The 23,010-nt window shown below is 36.6% G+C and overlaps 1 protein-coding gene across 3 annotated transcripts in view; it reads right to left on the reverse strand.

The window, feature by feature from the left end:
* Positions 1–2,711: 2,711 nt before the first annotated feature.
* Positions 2,712–23,010, reverse strand: part of ZFC3H1 (zinc finger C3H1-type containing) — a 43,853-nt gene continuing 23,554 nt past the window's right edge. For 2 of the 3 annotated variants that reach the window (XM_076332934.1, XM_076332925.1), the window contains exons 17-35: positions 22,749–22,880; positions 21,525–21,646; positions 20,852–20,953; positions 20,371–20,487; positions 19,387–19,570; positions 17,378–17,564; positions 16,714–16,905; positions 14,490–14,727; positions 13,244–13,349; positions 12,968–13,166; positions 12,393–12,487; positions 11,294–11,404; positions 8,931–9,035; positions 8,667–8,832; positions 7,812–7,912; positions 6,544–6,645; positions 5,907–5,946; positions 3,683–3,745; positions 2,712–3,557 (exon numbers count right to left, since the gene is read on the reverse strand). In XM_076332934.1, the coding sequence (XP_076189049.1) occupies positions 3,420–3,557; positions 3,683–3,745; positions 5,907–5,946; positions 6,544–6,645; positions 7,812–7,912; positions 8,667–8,832; positions 8,931–9,035; positions 11,294–11,404; positions 12,393–12,487; positions 12,968–13,166; positions 13,244–13,349; positions 14,490–14,727; positions 16,714–16,905; positions 17,378–17,564; positions 19,387–19,570; positions 20,371–20,487; positions 20,852–20,953; positions 21,525–21,646; positions 22,749–22,880 (2,500 nt within the window). In that variant the 3' untranslated portion in view covers positions 2,712–3,419. Of the gene's footprint in view, positions 3,558–3,682; positions 3,746–5,906; positions 5,947–6,543; positions 6,646–7,811; positions 7,913–8,666; positions 8,833–8,930; positions 9,036–11,038; positions 11,158–11,293; positions 11,405–12,392; positions 12,488–12,967; positions 13,167–13,243; positions 13,350–14,489; positions 14,728–16,713; positions 16,906–17,377; positions 17,565–19,386; positions 19,571–20,370; positions 20,488–20,851; positions 20,954–21,524; positions 21,647–22,748; positions 22,881–23,010 lie in introns of those variants that run through there. The other variant, XR_012994860.1, reaches the window with a different exon arrangement.

Genomic DNA, 23,010 nt, shown 5'->3' on the forward strand with positions numbered 1-23,010 from the left:
TGTCTTTGCAATAGCCAGGAAATGAAAAATACTATAATGGGAGTAGTTTGGTGCAGTACTATTAAAGACCTAGACCTCGTTTCCAGAAAGACTTCAACTAAAGGCCAAATAATCAGGTTTTTTTATTCATAAGGTAGCCATTCTGAGCATAGAACAAGTAGCAACATAGTTTTATGTTAAAAATTACTGTGCTTTCCTGCTAAAGTTATTTTTCCTCTTAAGCAGCTAGTATTTTGCTTGATTGACTGGAGTTATCCTTTCTTCCCAGTTATTCGCCACTATTGCCCGTAATCTGAAATTTATTTCTTGTAGAACAGACGTCTTCAGGAGAGATCACTAATTCAAAAGACGAACGTGTAGATTAATACCATTGGTTAAATGTCATTCTTCCTGGTGATGAATTAATGAAGTTTTCCAAATGTCAGAAAGAAACCACCTTGTTTCTTTCTTAAACGGAATGCCCTCTTTGTAACTACCAGAATACCAGAGCACGGAAAGGATTCCATGGTAACTGCAGACCGGCGGAAGCACTAAATCCTTCCTGGCATTTCTACATTACCCAGCAGTGCATTTTGTTTCTTGCTTGGTGGAAAAAAAGTCCTTGTGCTGCTCTAAAGACTATACAGCCTCCCCATACTTCTTCATTCCAGCTCCTAAATGAACAATTCCCATTTTGATTACCACTTTCACATAGCATCAAGCCAAGCAAAATTGGGTCAAAAGGCCACATATAAACCGGGAGTATCTTAATTAAAACAATGTGGATTAAGGCCAATGGAAGACAGAGTATTGTGGGTTGTTGGTTCCCCCTCCCCTCATCTCCAAGTATGTGAAAAGCCATTAAGGCAGAGTACCTATGATTAATCCTTGATGAAAATTTAAAGCTTAAGGTCTCCTTAGAAAGAGACACTAGGCCTTTAGTTAAAACGTCGCTGTACAGCAAGGTAAGAAAGGTAACAAAGTTAACAGTCCTAAGTGTAAAACAAGCCTAAGCCAGGGAGTGTATAACACAGCATTAAAAGTGCTGTAAACCTCGACAGTGTTAAGCTTTTCTATTTTTAACAGTGGAATAGGTAAAATGGTATCCCACTAAAATAAATACTGCAGGTGTTTAGGTGTCGCTGCAGAAAAAGATCAACTGTTTATCAGCAAAGTTTTAAAGACAGATTTTGAAAAAATACTTGGGCAACGTGTGTAAGCCAGCATTTACCATACTTGAGGGGTTTTTAATAAAAAAAAATTAAATACTGCACTTTTACAGTCTTAATCTTTTTCATTCTGAGCTGTACCACAGAAGAAGTTTGAAGAAATCAGGATACCACTCTACTACAACGAAGAATGGGTTTGAGTCAGCTTTTCTGGTACTGGTTGTGTAGTCTGCAGGAAAACCTGGCCATTTGTCCTGGTTTCGGCAGGGATAGAGTTAATTTCCTTCCTAGTAGCTGGTACAGTGCTGTGGTTTGGATTTAGGATGAGAACAATGTTGATAACACACCGATGTTTTAGTTGTTGCTAGGTAATGCTTATACTAGCCAAGGACTTTTCAGCTTCCCATGCTCTACCGACAGAGAAGGCTGGAGGTGCACAAGAAGCTGGGAGGGGGCACAGCCAAACTGGCCAAAGGGACATTCCATACCATGTGACGTCATGCTCAGTATATATAAAGCTGGGGGAAGAAGAAGGAAGGGGGGGGATGTTCGGAGTGATGGCGTTTGTCTTCCCAAGTAACCGTTACGCATGATGGAGCCCTGCTTTCCTGGAGATGGCTGAACACCTGCCTGCCCATGGGAAGGAGTGAATGAATTCCTTGTTTTGCTTTGCTTGCGTGCGCGGCTTTTGCTTTACCTGTTAAACTGTCTTTATCTCAACCCATGAGTTTATCTCAACCCCAACCTCACCCTTCTGATTCTCTCCCCTATCCCACTGGGGAGGAGTGAGTGAGCAGCTGTGTGGTGCTTAGTTGCCGGCTGAGGTTAAACCACACCACCATTAAAGTGGGTATTTGAAGTTTTACTCATAATTCATGCTTAAATACAAGAGTTGTCTAAAAGGACTTAAGGTGCAGAATCACCCTCCATTCCCCTAGATGAGTGTTTCCCACTTCTCTCTCCTTTATGAGAGCTGCTTCATGTGTAACTTCAGATAAAGCAAGGGTTTTGAAAGTTACTGGAAGTTACGTGTCACAAACCACTCTGCCTCATTCTCAAACACGAAGCCCACTCGATTCACTGTCTTCATGGCATCTTCATAAATCACCTATGCAAAAGGTACTACAACCATCTTTTGATATGATTTGGCACAGATGGAAAAACAGGTGGAAAGCCAACCTGATGTGAACAGCGCCATCACCGGTTCAGTGTGCTGACAGTATCTCTCTGCAATGTACATATAGCTACTTTGGAAAGTGGGCCTCATTTAATTAAAATATAAAAAACATACTTTCCGTTACTGAAGTGGTATTATTGACAGGAATAGTTGTTAGGGGACAAACATCTGTGTACCTGAAGCAAGAGGAGGAGGAAAAAACCCACTGAGATGTAGTTATTCTACATCCACAGCAGGTTGCTCAACCACATCCTCCTACCTTTTGATCAAAATAACAAAAGACAACAGATTCTTTTTTTAAAAGGTCAGCTTGTATTGAAAATGTCTCTGTAAAAACACCTGTTATACTACAAGGTAGTACCAATACAAAACAGATCAATATTAACTTTCTTTAAACTGTTAAACTTTATTATAAATTAAAATTTCTTTACAAAAAATTGCACATAATTGACCACTCTTAGATTCTGATGCACTGGCATTTGCAATAGTTTCTTTAATCTTCAAGTTTAATAGTCTCTGCCGTGAGTCCAATGCAGAAAAGGGCAGTAAGCAACCCTCTTAGAGCCTTCAAGTGCAAGAAGCATACTTGTGGCCACGGCAGTTACACTTTCCTTAAGAGCGGCTGCTTTTGTTTTAAATCCTGTAATGAAAAAGTCTCAAAAAAGGTTTAAAAAAGGAAAAACCCAAAATGGACTACTTGCTTTTTACTGTAAACACAGCCCAGTAAATTAATCCCAAACACAGATCTCTCAGGCATCAGCGAGAGTGTCAAGTGAATCAGGAACAGCAAAACAAAGAAAACAAAATAAAAAGAAAACATTAAAAAAATAATGTCTGTCATTTTGATTAACTATACTTACGTAGATGACGTTATGAGAATCTGGCAGGGCCCAGAAGCAAGGCCAGACAGGGAGTTCATTTTTCCAGAGGAGGGTCATGTTAATTGTTTCCAGGTTCAAGGAAAGCAGATTGGAGACTCGATATGCTCAGCAATACTCATCTGCCTTACACAGATCTTAGGCACGGATCAGCCTGAAGGATCATTCAACTGATTTTGGCATTTAATAGGACTTATGGCTGACCGTACCCAGCGTTCAGTGATTCTTGCTTTCTGTTCTGTAAGTGTTTAAATTTAAAAGCTCATCTAGGTTGACTCCAACCTCTTGGCACTTGGAAACTAGTTTTCTCAGGTTATCAGTTTTACCTCCTCCTGATGCTTCAAACAAGAGTTGCTGTAAGAGATGGGGAAGCAGATATAAGATTTAGCCAGAGCTTGAGCATCACCACATCTATGGATATGGGATATGCAGAAAATTTATATGAAACCTCAAACTGAATCATAAGGAGAAAACATTACATCTTTCCACAGTGTTGCACATAGAGGTAACTTCTGAAGGGCTCTCTGATATAAATGATGGACCTGTAAAATAAAAACAAGTATTAAAAGTCAGCACAGTTTCGTGCACTCAGAATGACTGATTTGAAGCACAAAAACCTCTTGCAATAATTTTTAAAATCTCTTTTAAAAAAAGTTCCAAAGTCAAGCATGAAATTGCTACCTAAAAGCAAAGGCAAGTTTATGCCTGACCTTAATTCTGACCCTTGTATGCACATGATTAATTACATGAGGACATTCTATTTTTCTTCACAAGACTCCTGCCTCATTCATTGCACAGGATGGAACACGCTCAGGGAATGAAGCAGCTTACTGAATATTTCTCTTTCACCACTCAACGTGTAGTCTCAAGGTCTTGCTTATTGCATACCATCCCAACCCTGCAATGAAAATAACTGTTTTGGAGGCTTTTTTCCTTCAGCATCTATCTGTCTGCGCTTTAACAATCAGTATGCGTCTTTGCAACTCTAAAAAGAAAAAATGGTTTTACCATTTTGTGGTTGGAAATAGAGGACCAAAATGTTTAATGCAAGTATTTACTCAAGTCTCCTTTAACTACTGGTATTTTAAGTACCAACTTTAATCAGAGAGTCATTAGGGGAGGTATTTGTTGGCATTTTAAATACTCGTATTTATATTCTTTTAGCAAACCTTTACATGACCTGTTGAAGGGAATAAATGACGGGTTCTCCAGGAACAGGAAATCCAGGATCTGAATCACAATTCAATTTTAAAACAATATCCTACTTGTTTACTAGAAAATCCAGTTATCTGGAACAGTCACTGATTTGTGTAAACAGTTTTAAGTGCTCACTACATCCCAAACTAAGCACCCCCCAAAAAAGCCAACCGCACTGCGTGTGCCTACTTAAGTGATTTTACTCCACGCCATATAGGTAGTCAGGTGGTTGCAGAAGAAAACCTCAAGATTTCTTCTGGGTGTAATCCAGCTACAATGTTTTACATATGCCTTCATTTTAATTGGTTCATTTTCTTTAAGGACCCTTTTTTTGATTCATTTGAAATCTATTTTTCTAACTTTCTAACCAAACAAAGCAGGGACCTTTTAAGTCACCAGCCTCACTATCGGCAGTGCCTTACAATATAGTCCATCTAATACAATGACTGAAGCAGAGATCTGTGACTAATTACAGATTACACCAAACCATCAACACGAAGACAGAATTAAGGTTGAATAGGCAACCATGCCTTTGATATCTCCTGACTTTGAACTATTTGATCTTACAAACCAAATAACTGTCTGCTTGGGGGGTGTTCTCTTTAAACATTCTAGGAGGCAGTAAAAAAGGAAAGAAAAGATTTCGTATGTGAGTCTAACAATAGCCATGCTACCCACTATGGATCAGTTAAAGCTTTAATACTGTTTCAAAAGAAAGACTACTGACAGAAGAGAAAGATGCTGAGAATCAGCTGCTACAAGAATGACGCAAACCAAGATACAGCAGAGAAGTAGCTCAGGAACACCACAAACAAGTGGTGAGTCACAAACCCAGGGCCTCGTGATCCCCCCAATACACAGCATCTTTCCACAGGCAGAAGAATATTTTGAAGGTGACAGCAACAACACCAGGAAGATCCATTCTGTTTGAACTGAAAAGTGACTCAGTTGCTGTGCCAAAACCCTCGTGTATTTGTATATAGTGATAAAAACACTTCCCTCCCCAAAGTACCAATGAGTAAACCTGTTATTTTTGGAGAAAAAGAACTGATGTCTTTGGTGGGGTGAGGAACTGCTCAAATTCTCTACAAACATTGGCTTGGCAGACCCACCCTTCCAACTACTAGTAAAGACAGTCGTTAGCATCTTCCAGCACAACAATCCTTCCTTCCCTCTACCATATTTTAAGTGCTAGCAATCTCCTCCAGGTAAAAAAGAAAAAAAAAAGTGTGGGAGAAGAATACAGCCCCCCCTGTAAGGGAAAGATACACACAAACAGTATGCACAATCATACTGATCATCAGATCATGATATAATCCATTCTACCTTGATTGTCAAAGATATTTCTCACACTTGAGGCAAATGCTTCAGTGTTTATGCATAGAATATTTCAACTATCTAGAAATCTTGGGTTTAAGAGATGACCATTGCTTTGGATAAAGCCAAGGTATGAAAAGTTTTACAGAATTTTATAATTACTCATTTCAGTAAGCTGTGTTGACTTACTTCTCTTTGTCCCATTAGAAAGCATTCGGCAGCAATGGCTCTGAGGAAAAGAAATATATAAAAATATTTATTCTTGAATGATTTTAAATGCCATTAGTGGCAGAATACTGACTGTGGAATGGAATTACAAATTCCTTGAAAAGAAACTGACTAACTTCCAATGATGTTAATCTACAGTGAAAAGATAAAAATAGCCATTTTTTAAAAACAACCTTACATGAGCAAGACATTTCAGTGGTTCCCCATTATGAACAAACACTGAAGAAAAAAATCAGTTCAGCATCACTGGATAACGGAGATTACTGCTATTGTGATATATAAAGGGGAGGGTAGAGAAGGGGAGACAGAAGTCAATAGTTGAATTAAAAAGGCAACTTGTAAATACATCATTCATATTTATCTGCATAATATCCATTCACATAAGTTTTCCCAAAAGGGAAATTCCATTTCTCATTTTAAAGAAGTGACAGTACCTCTGTCTGTTGTAACAAACAGTTACTGTTTAAATAATAAGGTAATGAAAGAGAGACTTCCAGTACAAGCCCAACTGGAAGGATGTTTCAGATTTACCTTTGTGATGTAAACCTTATAAACAAAAGCAATATCTATGAAAACAGATGTATGACTGTTGCATTACATTTTCCAGATGGCCAGGCATGTTGGGATATTATATGTAAACATCTTGGCTTGCAGTTTCAGAATTTGAACATTGCTCTCCTCCCAGTATCGCAGAAGCAGTCTGTAAAAGGTATTCATGAGAAAGGAACACTGCTCTAATCACTGGGAACAGAAAAGCAACCCAAAGATACTAACACATTACACAAAATCTATTATACCTGATCTGAGCCAAGAGCTGCAAGTATGAAAAAACCCCAAGCCACCATATTCAATATTGACTGAACATGCTCACAGAACAAAACAAAGCAAAAAAGTTAAGACACACTTTCAGAGAACAACTAAGTGTGAAATCAAAGAGAAAATATGATCTTGGCACATTACAAGATCCATTTTTAGCATGCACAAGGTAACTGTACATTTGAAAGGAGGCTAATTAGTTTTATAGTCATGTGGCTAGGAGATACTGTTCAGTCAGTTCTGCTCACCCATTTCATGTAGTATCAACATTGTCTAAGGAAGCTGCAAGTTCCATCTAGACAGAATCGCAACTTGGTTTAAAATGCAGCCATTCAACTTTGTGTGCCAAAGACAGGTGTGTCATACTCTCCCCACACCCCCAACCACACACACTTATTTCAAGTCTTGCTTTGAATTCTTTGGGGTCACTGTCAATGACGAACAGTAAGTGTTTGGGGACTTTTCAAAATTATTCAATCAAATGTTCATGAGTTCACTGCATCTGAATACAGTAAAACACGGACTCTCTAATCCTGGAAGATTACACTTTGAAATACTGTTCAAGCAAGAATCAGTGTGATGCTTACATTAACTGGTTTTGTTTCCCGTAAGATTTTTCTCAAAATTGAGAATGGTTTATCTTTGCTAAATAAATGTCAAGTTAAGCCTTCAGGTAGCACTGTTATACGCTGGTGTATCCATTTTTATTTGTTCTATGCTGGAACTATACTTTTAATAGATCGTTAAGTAACAAGATTTTACTACGTATCTGACATTTCTCTACACACTTGAAATTTTGACCATTTGTACTCATCATGTACAATGCAGAGTTAATTCCTGTATAATTATAACCTTTCTGTAGATAAAACAGAATCCTGTCAAATACAAGAAAGATCGAGATGTCAGAAGGCACAATGTGCCTCAAGCAACATGCAGTAATAAAGGAAGAGTTTTGCTTTTGTAGTAGAAAGCAAATCATGCATGTCTTGCATAAAAAACAGTAGTTATGTTAACCAGCTGTTTGTCTTGATTACAAGTATTTTTACATACCTCAGTGCAAGTCCAGGATTAGCAGGCATAGTAGAACAAAACCGTTCCAAGGTTTTGGAATGCTGAGATTTTGGAATGCAGCTCAAATAAAAATTAATTACCTGTAGAATTTGAATTATAAACATTAATCCACTTTATACCTGTCTAATTTTGCTAAGAATAATGGAATGACGAACTGTGAACATTACGACTAAAGTGAGTTACCATCTACAAACCTTATCAACTACAAACCTTATCCCTCAAGGGTATAGAAATCAATTCGTGCAATAAAAAGTTAGTGTCAAGTTGCTAACACCACGTATTTTAGTCCTTCTAGCCTGCACTTAGTGAGTAAAGAGAACTGCACTGGATGTTAGCAAAATGGGACCCAGGGTTTCTATAAGCTTTATTCTGTCTGTATAGGTCCTCAACTTGTTTTTACTCCTATTTTATTTCTTCTGTTTCTCAACCACTGTAATTTCTATGATCAAAACTGACAGCTTAAACACTGGCAGATGGAAACAGTATAACTGCTCTGCAGACCCGTCTTGCTCAACCATCTCTTCCCTCCCTTACACATTTTCTCTTTTCTCTAGGAAAGAATAGTTTGTCATTAACAGCTGTATTCACAGTATTAAAGCATGCCATAATAAAGTTTCTTTTTGCCTTACACACCCTTTATTCATAAGGTCACTGCTACATAGTCTTCTGCTCAGAACACTACTCTCCTCAGATACTTGTTTCTTTTTCTACCAATTCCTAGCTCTCAGTGTTCATATACTACTGTGGAGCTGTATTTGAACAAGTAAACTACAGGTACCTGCTAAAAGGTCAGTCTCCTTGTTTAATTAAAACTGTCTACAGACACATTTTTACCTTATTATGAAACTCATAATTGGTCCAATAATCAGCAGTACTAAAAGGAATTGGGTATCGTGTGGGGACTGTAACCAGACATCTGTTCACTAGGTCAGTAAAAAGCTTGAATTCTTGAACTTTGTTGTTGGATCCAACAACTTTGCTATTGATAAAAACAAGGTAACTGGAAGAAAAAGAAAAAAAAAAAAGAAAAAAGATGGTTCTGGTAGCCTTCACTTAATAGTTTTAAGATTAATTTACTTTCGTCCTTTAAGAACTTACTCCAGCCAGATGTTCTGAACAGTTTCCTGCTGCATCACTGCCCCCAGAGCTGCTTCATAAGCATCCAGTGCTTCACCAACACTTGCATGAAGAGACTGGCACAAACTGTTTATATTAAAAGTTAAAACGTGTTGTATGTCATAAACAGTGCATGTTATTAAGAATAAGAAAAAATGAAGAACTTCCCACTCTGAGATGCAAGGAAAAAAACCAGTGTTTTCAGTTTTATGGACTAATTTATCAGTCAACTTATTAAAATGGGTAAGTCTCAACTGCAGATAATAAGGACTAATACAGAAACCATGCAGTTTAAAATGAAACTCAACTTAAATAGAAATGAAACATTACGAATTGCCTTCTACTCCTGTAAAGTATCCTTTTACTAATCCTTACAATAGGGATGTTCTGACTGCTACAGAATGGAGACAAGTCTTGAGCTTCCGTCTGGAAAGCTCCAGAACAATAAATATCTAAGTCAGATTAAAACCACTTGAGAAATGGTATCAGACTGTGGCAACAAAACTAGTGTTCTGAAACAAATACTACTGGGGATCTGGGGTAGAAATATGCTGATCATCTCAGGAAAAAAAAAAAAACACCTGACAAGAACAGTCAAAAACCCCCTTAATTTTGTACCACAGCTCCTTAAAGAAACATATGGTCAGACCAACATATAGGACCTCACCAAAGACAGAAGTAGACATTTTTTGACCACAATTCAGTGAACAATCCTTATTTCAAAGTGTAAAGTAACAGTGGAAAAAAAGGTAAAACAGTAAGTCATAGGGGGGGGGAAAAAAAAAAAACCACTCATGAAGAGGAAGACTACAGAAATGCAAAATAAGATAGGGCTGATGTTGCTACCTTGCTACAGAACCCTCCTGACTAGGGTCACATAATCAGAGTGCCTGATTCTAGTCCTGCTTTCCCCAGGAACTACAAACTAAATCACCTATTTGCTACTCTTTCTAAAAAAGTGTGTGTATAAGTTTGCGTGCGCGCACACACACGTGTACACACACACAATGATCTTTCCAAGTAAAACATTGTTCCTTGAGCTTTGAGGCTTTGCTGATTTCAATCTGACTATTTTCACTTGGTAAAAGAGAAGTTTTATGTCTTTTGTTCTCTGTACCTGAAAAAAGGAAAGCATACAGTAGGCCCAAATACCTAGGCACTTACTGTAGCAAAACTCAATCACAGAAACACTCAATTATTAGCTCTGAAAGTAATTTAGGCACTTATTTCAAGAACACTAGAAGAAGCAGGTGCTAAAATACAGGCGTATCTGAGCTTAAGTTAAGGTCCCTAATGACTAGACTAAACAGTGACCTCAAGTGTCTTTCTAACAATGTTTCTACTGTGCAAGTACCAAACTTAAAATTGAACTTGCAAAGAGGTAAGTATTTTCTAAAAAACATTTATTTAAGTTGGTATTAATGGACAGTATCAAGAGAAAACATTAAGATAACTTAATCTAAACCTTATATAAAGATCTTCTTGAAAACCATACATAAGCAACAGTTTTGAAGGAGTTCTGAGGAGTCCTCAGTCAGTATCTGAAGCATTATCATCTTTGCCCCTTTACTCATCTGAAAAGCCAAATAGCTACCTGTGAAGATTGACAAACCCAGACCATGAAGTGGTAAACTTCTTCAACAGCCTGAGTCAACACCTTGGTAACCACAGTTATCCCAGTAAGTTATAGATGGCTAACACTTTGGTGCTTGCCAATCCTGGATACTGCTGCTATGGAAAGGAATAGTGGAAGAAACAAAAAAAAAGATTGTGTATACATGACAAAGATCTGTCACCTTTGCAATCTCTTGCAGACAAAAAGGTCACTTTGCTGTATTACTTTGCTACAGAGGGGCGTCTGTGGCTAGTTCCAACTTTTATAGCCTGTTGATAATAGCTCCATAAACAGCTGAAACCGTGGGTCAAGGAAGGTGGGGAGGCCAGGGCTAAACTAAGTTAAACAGAGTGGGGAAAACTATTGTAAAATAAAAAGGAGACAACTGAAAGCCAGAAGAGAGAAGAACACTGCTAGCAATAGCAACCTAAAACAAAAGTAAAACAAAAAAAATCATTTTGTGAGGTGAACACACCTGTTACTGTTCCCATAGGGCAGAATTTCTGAAAGATTTCTCAAGTGGAGAATTTAAGTTGACATGCAATTCACAGTTCCATAAAATTGTCTCTGTTGTGCAGCAGGCAGGTAGGTTCTCTAAGGACGGGCAGATCATTTATTGAAAGAACTCAAAGTGGTATACCCTTAGGCAAATAATGAATGTTCTGCTTTTGAAAATGCAATTTACTCAGACCCAATAGCTGTTTCTCAGAAATACTTTAGAAAGTCTCACCAGTAGATCTGCCACAGATATGGGATTTGCTGGTTTACAACATCATCCGTAAGATGTTCTTTATAGAGAGGTGATGTAAATTCAATTGGCATTGGAAAATTCAAGAGATATCTACAGGAGAAAAAAAGTAGTAGTAAATGAGAATAACCCTCTACATGGAAGAGTCCTATATGGATGCAACATTTAGTTCTGAAATCCAGTTCATGGGACATATTAAAGACAGATGCACTTTTCCTAGATTTTAGTTTAACTCTAACCAGATACAATTTATACAGAAAGCATTACACGGAAATATAGAAATAGTTAATACAGAAAGTATTTACTCCCTCATTACGTACAAAGTGAAATGTTGCTTTATGTCTCAGACTTCCCCCTCCCCACATAAAATACATCAAGTAAAGTACAATCATCTACATACAGTCAGCTAAGCTGCATTGCCAGTACTAAATTTAATGTAAATAAATGTAAGCAGGAATAAAATCTAACACCTAACTTGGAGATAAAAATATTTCAAAGCCTCATCTGCATAAGCTTTAGCACAGAAGGTCTTCCTTTGAAGGCCTTCAGAGGCATCTATTTTGACTATAGGGAACTTGCATATTTCAAAACGTCAATAAGCCTCTCAATTAGGTGCTAAAATTCAAGTGGACAACCAGCAGGCTAAATAATAAGCCTCTGCCTTTTCAGCAATAATGATCTTGCTGATTAATAGCATGCTGGACCTCTGGATTGATGTCTTTTGCAAGTGCCTAAATACAGTGGTTTAGGTATGCAATTTCAGGCTCCTAGCTTGGGGGGGGGGGGGGGCAGGAAGAAGACAACCAACTTTGGCATACATATGACTGATTTTCATTCCCCAAATCCAGACACTAAACTTGCTGGCTGTTTCATCTTTAAATGCTTGTGGTTTTACGATTTAGTGTATACGCACAAACAACTACTATAAACCTTATAAACTACCAAATCATAATTCACTGAAGTTTTAGCAAAACACACCAAGCTAAAAATATAGAAGTTTAAAAGTTCTAGACTGTCTTGTTTTTCAAGAAAATGCTAATATTACCAAAATTTAAATAGAAAAAAGATATTCTAAATGTACCTTAAGAGATCCATGGGACCATGCTGTTGGCATGTATTCTCAAAGAAAGCTGCCACAAAATCTTGCAACAGTGGAAGAATACTGCTTGACCTTTCCTGTTTTGAGGTTTTTATTTTTAAAAATAAAATATTAAAATCAAACATCAACCTGAAAATGACAAGCATTTTAAGCATAATAAATAAATAATAAGTGGCGTGTCTCTCTCTGCAATGCTCCACTGTCTTAATTCTCTAAAGAATGAAGTCTAACTGGGTCAGTCAGCAGGTAGCAGAAAAAAGCTGGAAACGTATTACAGGGTTTACTGTTAGTGTCTATAATTCTTGCTTAAGAATATTATCACTGGATTAGAACAACCCAAACTGTAAATTTATGGTATTATGTAATTCCTTTGATTATCTTTAATCATGTCACTAATCTTGCCAATTCTATTTTCCCCATGTATATAAAGGAATACTAGACATTACAAAAATATCATGAAGATTAATCAATTTGGTAAGTGTTTGAAACAACCCATAAAACCCAAACTTCATAAAGCCAGCAGACCCAACAAAATGAGTTTTGGAGTGGAGTATTACCTGTGAAACAAGGAATTTACATAACCGATAAAAAATTTCTGCATTCTGAGGATTCTTCTCAAAAGCTCCAATCCACACTTTGTAGGCATTGTCACTCTGCTCCATGTGCAAATGCAAGGTGGCCAAACTTTCCAAGAGCTGGCAGTTGTTAGGGCAGAGCTCCAATAAAGATCTACAAAGTTCTGCAGCAGACTCCCACCTTAAAGAAAAGTAAAGGTAAGTTTTCAAAAAAGCAGAGTTGAGTACTCCTATTAAAAATGTCTTGAAACAACTTACCTTTCAAGAAGTTTCAGCAAAGCTATCTTATTTCTGTAGAGAGGAAAGCAGATAGCTATTCTTTTGTCAGGTTCAAGGCTTTCATCAGTACATGTTTTGACTGCATCTTCAAAACAGAAGTATAAAATCAAGCCTTTAGACCTCAAGCAATGTCAAAGTTACTTCAAGCCTTAACATAATAAAAAGTCTCATCTAACCTAATTAAAACACGTAAGTGTGGAAAGGTATTTCTGAGTGCTGCTTTTGCTAATTATTAAGAAAAGGAAGATGACCATCTTTGGAAAAGCTTTCTTAACACTTATCACCACAGTGCAAAGACAAAAGTCTCTCAGAATTTCATCCCTCGTTCATTTAAAAACCAGGAAACATCCTACCAATGCGATGTTAAAGCCACATTACAGATAGCAGTGTATTGCTATATTTAAAACTACATTCCAGGATTTTCAGCATAGCTGCTGAAAGCTATTGAGACAAAAACTAATATATTTTTATTCTTCTCAGCATAATAAAGTTACCCAACAATGAACACCCCATAATGAACACCCCATTATCATGGCTAGACTGCCTTCACTCCCACAGTTGGGCTACTCAACCTGTCCTTGAGTATTTCCACACTACATTACCACCTGCAGCATAGATATATTCTCAGCAGCAATTCAATACTGCTGCTGGCCAACACGTTAAGTACTGACATTTATACAATGCTATTATAAACTCTACCTCTGGCAGTACCAAAAGTCAAGAATTCAATTTCTTCTAGTATCTTCATTCTACATCTTTAAAAAAAATTATTCAGTTTACTTAAACTTTGAACGAAGACAAACACATGCATCGCTCTGCCTCTTCTAAGGAAAGTAACTTTCCAATAGACACATCCCATTGAGGGGAGGGAGGGTAAGAGAGAGAACGACAACAGAAGCTTGGCTTTATATTTGCACAAGCCCAAGAAAACTAGCAATGTCATACTGTCACAAGCCACTAGTCTTCATCTGGATAGAATATCATAGTTCAGAGAAAAAGCTATGGCTTTGAACCATAGATGAAAAACTCAGTGTGTGTGTTAAGTACCGGACAACATGGACTTTCCTCACTCCTCTGTTCAAATCAAGATGAAATATTCACTGGATTAATCCCAATGGCTTAACATAGTCATCAGCAATATTGCACTGCCTTGAAATTCCAAAAGTTGGATATTTCTTGATTTACAACAAGTAATGTATGAAATAGTTTACCTCCTTAATCTTACCTTCAAACATAGCTAACAGCGTATCAGGATCAGTCTTCACATCTTGAACTGTTTGCCATGGTATTAAAAATGGCTCTTTGTTCACGATCCTTGAAGGACTGACATTAGCTGGATCATAGAACTTGACTGGGAGAACACCGAATTCAGTTAGATGAATGTAAGCCAGCCAAGCCAAGCAACGGTCACTTACAGTAAGGCGTTCTGATATTGTCTTTTCATTTGCTGATTTTAAAGCATTCTGTAAAGGTTAAAAGAAATACATTGTATTTCAACTATAAAATCTTTAAGATCTAAGAATGAGAAAAGGAAACAGGATGAGTAAGTTTTAATATTCTCAAATCTTTTCCACAGAAAAAACTAATTCTTTATGTCAATCATGATTATATTTGGCTTATGTGAATGTGTGACCGTATTCAAATCGTACGCATAATTTCTAGTAACAGGTTTAGAAAAACTGAGGAAGATTGTTATTTTGAAGTGTGAACAGAGATAGACTTTGAAAACATGCATCGCCCAACGTGTTCCATTTTTCTGCTTAATTCTTGGACAATTACTTCCAGTTGCATAGAAATAATGCATTAGCTCTAGAGACAACTCATCTACAAGTTGGATTCAGCTTGCTATATCCTACAGGGTTTTGCGGTTTTGGGGTTTTTGTTTGTTAGGTTTTGGGTTGTTTTTATTAAGTCCTAGTTATACAGCTACTAAGTTACAGCTATCCAAGTCTACTGAAAGCACCACCATCTCTAGACATACTGTTTAAAAAAAAAGTTGGAAATGTTACTGAGAACAAGGATACTGCTTCAAATTTTCCTACCAGTCATATGCAAAACTAGAATAGCCCAGTTAAATTGGCAGATCCCAAACAGAATCATTAGAGCATGCAATTAGACAAAGTCTAACCACAATTGCTCCTAAAACAGAACAGAATCTCATGGCTAGTGACGTGCCAACATTTTTCTGGATAAATGCAGTACAATCAAAGAATGCACTTTCAAGGGAGTGAAAGTACTTACAAATTTAGGCAAAATTCACCAGGAATTTGTCCTGTAATAGGCGAAAACTGAAGTTTCAAAAACATTTCACTTATTCACCCTTCAAAATATTTACTTCAGAAAATTTGCTTTCAAGCTTTCAAAGAGACACATTGCTACTTACTCTGAAGTAGCATTTACTTAGAAATTATCTTCTTTTAAATATGGTTAAATGATCTCTCCCCAAGACATTCTTTTCAACTACACATTTCAGACGAATATAAAAAAAATGCAAAAAAAATGTTTCAGTTTGTGATGATGCTTTGGGGAAAGGTAAGGGAAACCAACCCATGTTATTCTCCCATACACACTGGATTTCCATGTCAATTCAACACAAACTGAGTTTTTTTTCCCTCTGTTATTTTTGTTCATTCAGTCAAACATTCAGAGTTACATCTATCAGTACTGCTGTGTTTAGAATAGTTTTTGGAGGAAGTCAACACAGCATTACACTTCTCTATTTAAACAGGAGCTAGAAAAAAAGCATTACAGCCTTAAACCACACAACTGAGAAAAATGTTGTAGAGTGTAGCAAGCAACAGGTGCCACCTGCTGGTAGGAATGAAAAAAACTTGCAATTGAAACTACAGCAGCTCCCACTTTTAGTAGGAGCCGATGTCAGCACTCAATGTCTCACCTTCATCCACCGCTTCTATTGTCTACAGAACAGTAACAGTGACCTAAATTCTTTCTACAGTCACAATAAAAGCCTGAGATAACTCCATGACTTTGGAGTTCATGGGATCAATAAAGTCTGATTTAACAGTCTCCAAATTTTGGAGCAGGGCAATACTGTTAGGTAACATCATACTATGTTCCTTCCCAAGAACTACTGGTTTGGTAATTTCTGTAGCAATAAGCATTTGAGTACCTGAGGCAATACATTACTCACAGGCCCTTCAATGCGTAAAAGTGTTCTACAGCTTACCAGAAATCAGGAAGTAAAGCAATTCCCTGGGAATTAGTGGTCTAGGCTATTAGCTACACAAGCAAAGCAAAATAGGTAGCAAAAACCCCAAATATGTATCGAAATTTTACAATGGCGTCATCTCAAAACGGAAGTCTCTAGGAAAATTCCTTCAGCAAATAAAGGAAGGAACAGTTCTTCTGAAGTTGACACTATCAGAGTCACAGGCATTAGAAAGATGAAGGTACAAAGACAATTCCTGGGGTGGTAACCTGGAAGTTACCTGCAGCAGAACAAGAGCATTCTGATGTCTTCCTGTAAACAGGCTTAAGTGAACCCTGTATAGGAGAGTCTCCAGCAGCTGAAAGGACACAAGATTTGCGTTTTCTTCTCCCCCTGTCACTTCCATTAGGAACTGCAGCATCCTCCCACATACGTAGTCTTTTCCATCAAAGGAATTCTCCAAATTCAAAAACTAGAGAGAAATAATTCATATTAATAATAATAATAATCAGAATACTAGTAAAGCTTCTAGGTTAAAGTTCAAAATCACATGAATCACAAACTTCGGATAATGTCTTTCACCACCTTATGAACCATACTGCCCTCCCTCACACCAAATTTTCACATTAAACCTCAAGAAATACTGTTTAAATATTAAAGATCAAATAGTCAAAGTTAAATTTTGCAAGCTTAAGTAACAAAAGTAAGAAATGTAACATCTTTATTTGAAATAACTTTTATTACCTGAGGAAAAGTGATGATTTCTACAAGTATCCTGCAAACAGAACTTTGAATTGCTTCATTTTCTGAGCAACTTTTGAGTTTTCAAAAAGCTATAGTATTTTTCGTTTCACACGTTCCCTGTCATATGTACTGGTTTTCTACAGTAGAAAATGCACACTTACATAAACATTAGACATATACTTTTTTGTTTTTTTACTTACTGTCCACCAGATTTGGTAAGAGGGAGCATATTCCACTGCTGTTTCACACATTTCCTGTATCTCCTCCTTGGTTCCTCTTTTTGAGAAGAGTTTGAGGTAATGACACCAAATTTCAGGATTTTCTTTGTTGTTCTCAAGGGCTCGAGCCAAAACATTTAAAGTAGAATCTAAACACTCAGACGATGAGCTGTAAAAATTAAATTAAAAAAGCACTCACAAACTGTTAGTATTATGACTTGCACAAGATCAAATATGGATGCTTATGGATGCACAAATATGGAAAATGGATGCTTATAATTAGAATGGAAGTGACACACAGCCATCTTTTTTTTTTTAAATATGCTGTCCTTTACTATGAAAGTTTCAAAGTTTCAGTAAGTTTTCATCCTTCAAAAGTTATTATTAGGTGCAATTATCATAGTGCATGGAAAAGTAAGTTTTCTAGGAAGAGTGTCAATTCAAATAAGAGTCCAATTTAATTGAAAATGGGTAAGATTCATCTGTAAGCAGAAGTCTCATGCTGCAATCATATAAAGGCATTTACATCATACAGACTTAAAAATTTCAGTAGAAATTTCAAAGGCTTAGTAAAGTAAGTTAGAATATTTGTTACATATTTGATTTACTTTCTACAGTCATAAAATATAAGCCTTTATTTCAGGTTTCTATGCATGTCATGCAGGTTTTCTCTGCCTCTAAGACATTAAAAAAGGAGATTTTACTTTTTGAGATAACTATGATGAGATGATACCAGCGAAGTAATACAAGATTAGTTCAAATAACTGATGAGATTGTAAACCACAGAGCTGAGCTTTAATTCATGAACAAGCTTCCACAAAACCACAGAAAGCTTCTGAGGTCACATTTATTCTGAAAACATTTTTAGAAATTACTTTGCATAGACATTTATGAGAGGAAAAAAACCACATGTCCCAAAATAAAACACAGTTAACCATGTATAAGTCTGAAGCCTTCCCAAGCCCTTCTATCACCACTGCCACCTACTAAACTACTCACTTTCTTCAGAGTACTGAGGTAGGGGTGGGAGAGGGGGTGGCTGTTTTAAGAAAAGGATGCATTGTCTTCCATTAGGTTTTCTCCCTTCTTTTCTTGGCCTTTTTCCAAGTATGCTTATATTTAGAGAGTGTGTTCTTCTCACCCTGCCACTTGCTGGTAGTATTTTCTTTGAGTACTGGCCTTTCCAGTTCTATCCCTTCTAGTGCTCAGGCAGCTATTGATACAGCTAAACTGATCTTTTGCTACATTTGCCATTACCCACAGTTTACACAAGGCTTTTAAGAGAGCTGCTCCCCTCCACTCCCCCCTTCCTCTCTGCTGCAGCTGCTTAAGCCAGTACCTCACTATTAAAATAGAAGTCAATCTCTAGAATGAAACCATCACAACAGAATTCCCACTGAAATTATCTGATTGCCAGTAAAAATATGGCACCCTGCAGAACTATTTAAAGAAACAGAAACTAGAGAAACTTAGAAATCCAAAGTTTAAAAAAAAAAAAAAATCACAAAATAAGAAACTGAGTGCTCAACTGGACCATTTCTAGAGGGATAAAACCATACAGCAGAACTGTTCTTGTAAGAAAGCTTTCTGATGAAAGTCACTTCAAAAGTTATTCCAACCATTCACTCTGTAGAGAAGAAACTGATCTGAGTTTATTGGTCCACTACTTTATCACTGGAAGTACAACATTCCACTGTAATCTTGCGAATACATTAGGTTGTGCACTTTTCAAACACAAACGATTACTTCTCCCACACTACTTTCCATCAACTTCCGTTCTGAATCAGAACCTACCTAAAGATAAACCGCCAGTGTAATTTATTACTCACATACTATACTGCATACAGTAGGAAATCTAATCTATATTTTAACCTATTTTTAAATAATAATTTGTGGCATTGTTGAAAAAAGTTCTTTAACATCAGAAAGGAAACTTGATTATAGCAGCATGGGTAAAGCATAAAATCAAATCTAAAATGTAACAGACTTACCCTTCATTTTGATTCAAGTATTTGTATGCAAGTTTAATCCAAAGCTGTACATCACAGGGGTTTTCTTGGACGCTTGCCTCCAAGTTGGAAATGTCATCAGTCTCACTTGTAAAATACCGGACATCATCTGGAGTCACCACGGCATCAAGAGCTGGAACTCTTTTTTTATGTTCTGTGGGATGGGCTGCAAATAAAAAAAAAAAGTTTCTTTTCAAAACAGAAGTGACCTGTAAGATTAGAACTCACACAAGGGGTGTGTAGTCTGTTTCAAACACAAAGGCAAGAAATAAATAGCAGTAAAAGAGGCTGCTTTGATCAACAGACACTAATTAAGGCAGTTCATTAGGCAGCATTAGGAAACAGACACATCTGACAAAGAAAAGTTTATCTCAATTTTGAGTCTCTAAAAATCCTTTTTACAGGATTTGCTAACAAATCCTAAAGCTCCCACTTGCATGAGTCACATGTGAAAGAAACACTGTTGGGTTATTGATGCTCTAGCAAGCTTCTAAGTCTCAAATGCCGTTTAACAGCAGCTTTTTTTAACTCCTGACCTCAACACCAAATACTAGTTCTGTACAAATGTAAGATAACTGAACACATGAAGTTTTAGCACTTGTAGTTCTGGGAGGGAAAAATAAAAATTAAAAAAAAAAATCCTAATGGTCTATGGGCAAAGCTGAAACATTCTAGGGAAATAGTTCCTTATGCTCCTTTTAAGAACAGGTAAATAGAAATTCCACCTTAACTTCCACTCACACATTATACTAGTTGTTTTTTTTTCTTAAATACAGCAAATTCAGGTCAAACTTTACCCAAAAATTTATGCAAAATAAAGTTTGCATGCAGGAAATATGAAGTCAAGAGAGCTACTAAAAGCATTGCTTTTCTTAAGAACCACTTTAAAAATTAGGTGTTGGGAAGAGGCTGGTAGGTATTTTCCCCCGGTACTCTTTTTTAATGGATGCCACACATCCAGATTACCATATTTAATAGGTCCAACGAACTGTTCCTCTTCACTGCTGCTACTATCTAACAGAGGTTTTCTCCAGTACTTTGGTCTCCATTTCCTTTTATCTTTCCATGTTGTAAATGGAGGTGCTGTAAAGAAGCAAAGTAGTAGAAATGCTTTTACTTTTCTGTATTCAAGATTAAAACATCTTTCCTAATAAAGATTTTAGATAAAAACATTCTGTGAATGCAACACAAGTGTATAAGTTTCAACACTACTTAAAAATCTATTGTTCTCAAGTGCATAAATCACTTTTCCAAATTGGACTCCAGAAGTATTATATTATTGCCTTAAAACAAACTCTGCTGCCTTTAATTTACCATAAGCACAATTTATAATACTGAGATAAATAGACTAAGCAACAAAAAAAATATTCTTGGTTTACAAAATCATCAAGGTACTTACATAATTTAAAAAAAGCTTATATTGTATTTAATCTACCAAGTTACTTACTGTGACTTTTACTCTCATTGACATTGCTGGCCAGAAGAACAGCCATCTGATCCACTGACATACGGTCTCTGTTTATACCAAAAAGTTTTTCAACATATTTTTCTGGAACAAGAATATTTGTATCTTAAGTAAACACATAAGTGAAAATGGATAGGTAACTTAACAGCAATTTAGCACAACCTATGCTGAATTCATGAAATACGACCGCTTCAAGAGTTATGGTAATTTAACATAATAGAACAAAAAAATGAAAAACTGAAAAAGTTCTGTTTGGCAACTTGCCTATAAGGCAACAGCGTTGTTATAAAATTCCAGCTCCACTGAAACAGACCAGTCCAGTAGTTACAAAAAGAAGTGAGGAAGGGGAGAGGGAAAGATTCCATGCCCATTGCTCCCCAATCCCCTGAATCCCAGCAATACTTTTTTTTTTTTTTTTTTTTGAGTGAAATGTTCCACAGATCAATGATTTTTTTTTTTCTTTCTGTAAAGACACCAAGGTAACTATGCACTACAAAGGACTGAATTGGACAACTGCAGAAACCTATTTTTTCATATAGCTGTATCTCATACATTGCTTTACATCAAAGTGCTTGCACCCAGAGCTTTTAATGAAAGCCATTCCCTTCAGAAATGAATCTTTGTATACAAAAGTGAACAAAAGACTCTTAAAAACCTGTGGCAGTGCCGATTTCCTCATCAGTGCTTTTTTCTGAACAGCCAATCAGTTCTAAATTATAAGACAGAATATCCTGAAACAGCTGCTTACGGCTAAGAGTGCAATCTTTCATGTGCTGCCTAAAACAAAAAAATAAGCAATTAATATCTTTATCACAGCAACAATTTAATTAGGCTTGTAACTAGGAAGTTGGGTTTAGTACATGCTAGGGTAAGGTATAAAGAAAATGATACCCGCAGAAAACACTATAGCCTGCTTTGAAGTTTCTGTTAAATACGTCCATCTTCTCTAAACTTAAGCCTGCATCAGTAACTTAATCCTAGTCTTCATTATTTCACTATAGCCTTACTCTTCAAAATAAGCCTCTACACACTCGCTTCGCACTAACACAAAAACATAGTATTCAGAACTTTCCAGTTCAAACAAGGTAGTTACAAGAATTAGATATCACTTTGTATTTAAAAGATTCAAACTATGGTTTGATGGTAACAGCTAAAAGCTGATCCAAAAAACTGTCTGCCGTCGAAAAGGGCAAAAAGAGAGAGCTGAAGTCCACTCCTATCATATTTTTCCACCAGTTAGAAGTTTCCAAATTGAGTTTATTCCTGACCAATGCATAGCCATTTGCTCTTGTACCAGCTTTTTAAATATACTGTGCAACATTGTTTAACAAACTATTTTTAATATAGTTTAACACCAGGCTTCAAAGAAACAAACTTAGCCAGTATTTTCCCAGAAAATTAGAATTCTACTACTACAACAGTATTTTTTTTTTTTTTCTTTTTTACATAAACACATAATACTTGGTATATGCTTTATTTTGGTTAGCAGCATGATACATCTCTAGTATGCTTAACAGTGTCAACCACTACCTGAGGTTCCATGACGGTCTGAAGTTATGCTGAAGCTATAAAGCAAGAGGAGTCCCGTCTGAATTACAAGGCAACCAGAAGGTGAAACATTCTCTAACAGTCCATACTGCTTTTCTAAACTTACATCTAAAGAGCCTCCTTTCTTCATGGCTTAGATGAAAGGGGGTTTTTTCCTGCCAACCAAGTATCTGCAATAGGGTATTGAAAATAACTTTCTTTTCTAGAACTTGTGCATAGGATTGTAAATCCAGACCTTTTAAAGACATGAAAAACATGCCTATTTTGGTCTTTGAGTCAGACATCTAGAAGAAAGATTTAGTTCAAATGAACAGAATTAAAAAGAACTCACCACTGACAGTCATCGTCATTACACGTGCCTGTTAAATCAAAACGGCAGAAACACTGTTTTGGCTCAATCATATTGCTATACGTTACTGAACTGAGGTACAGTTTTTCCTTGGTTCGAAAATATGGACTAAACCTAAAATGAAACAGTGAATTATTGTGACAAAGCTTACAAGGTAAGACATCAGTTTTACTAAACAAAGCATTTAAAGAAAATCAGTTTTTCTGTATTAAATCTCATTATTTCCAAAACCCTACTAATAACC

Source organism: Aptenodytes patagonicus, chromosome 1 (genome assembly GCF_965638725.1).
Source record: "Aptenodytes patagonicus chromosome 1, bAptPat1.pri.cur, whole genome shotgun sequence".
NCBI lineage: Eukaryota > Metazoa > Chordata > Aves > Sphenisciformes > Spheniscidae > Aptenodytes > Aptenodytes patagonicus.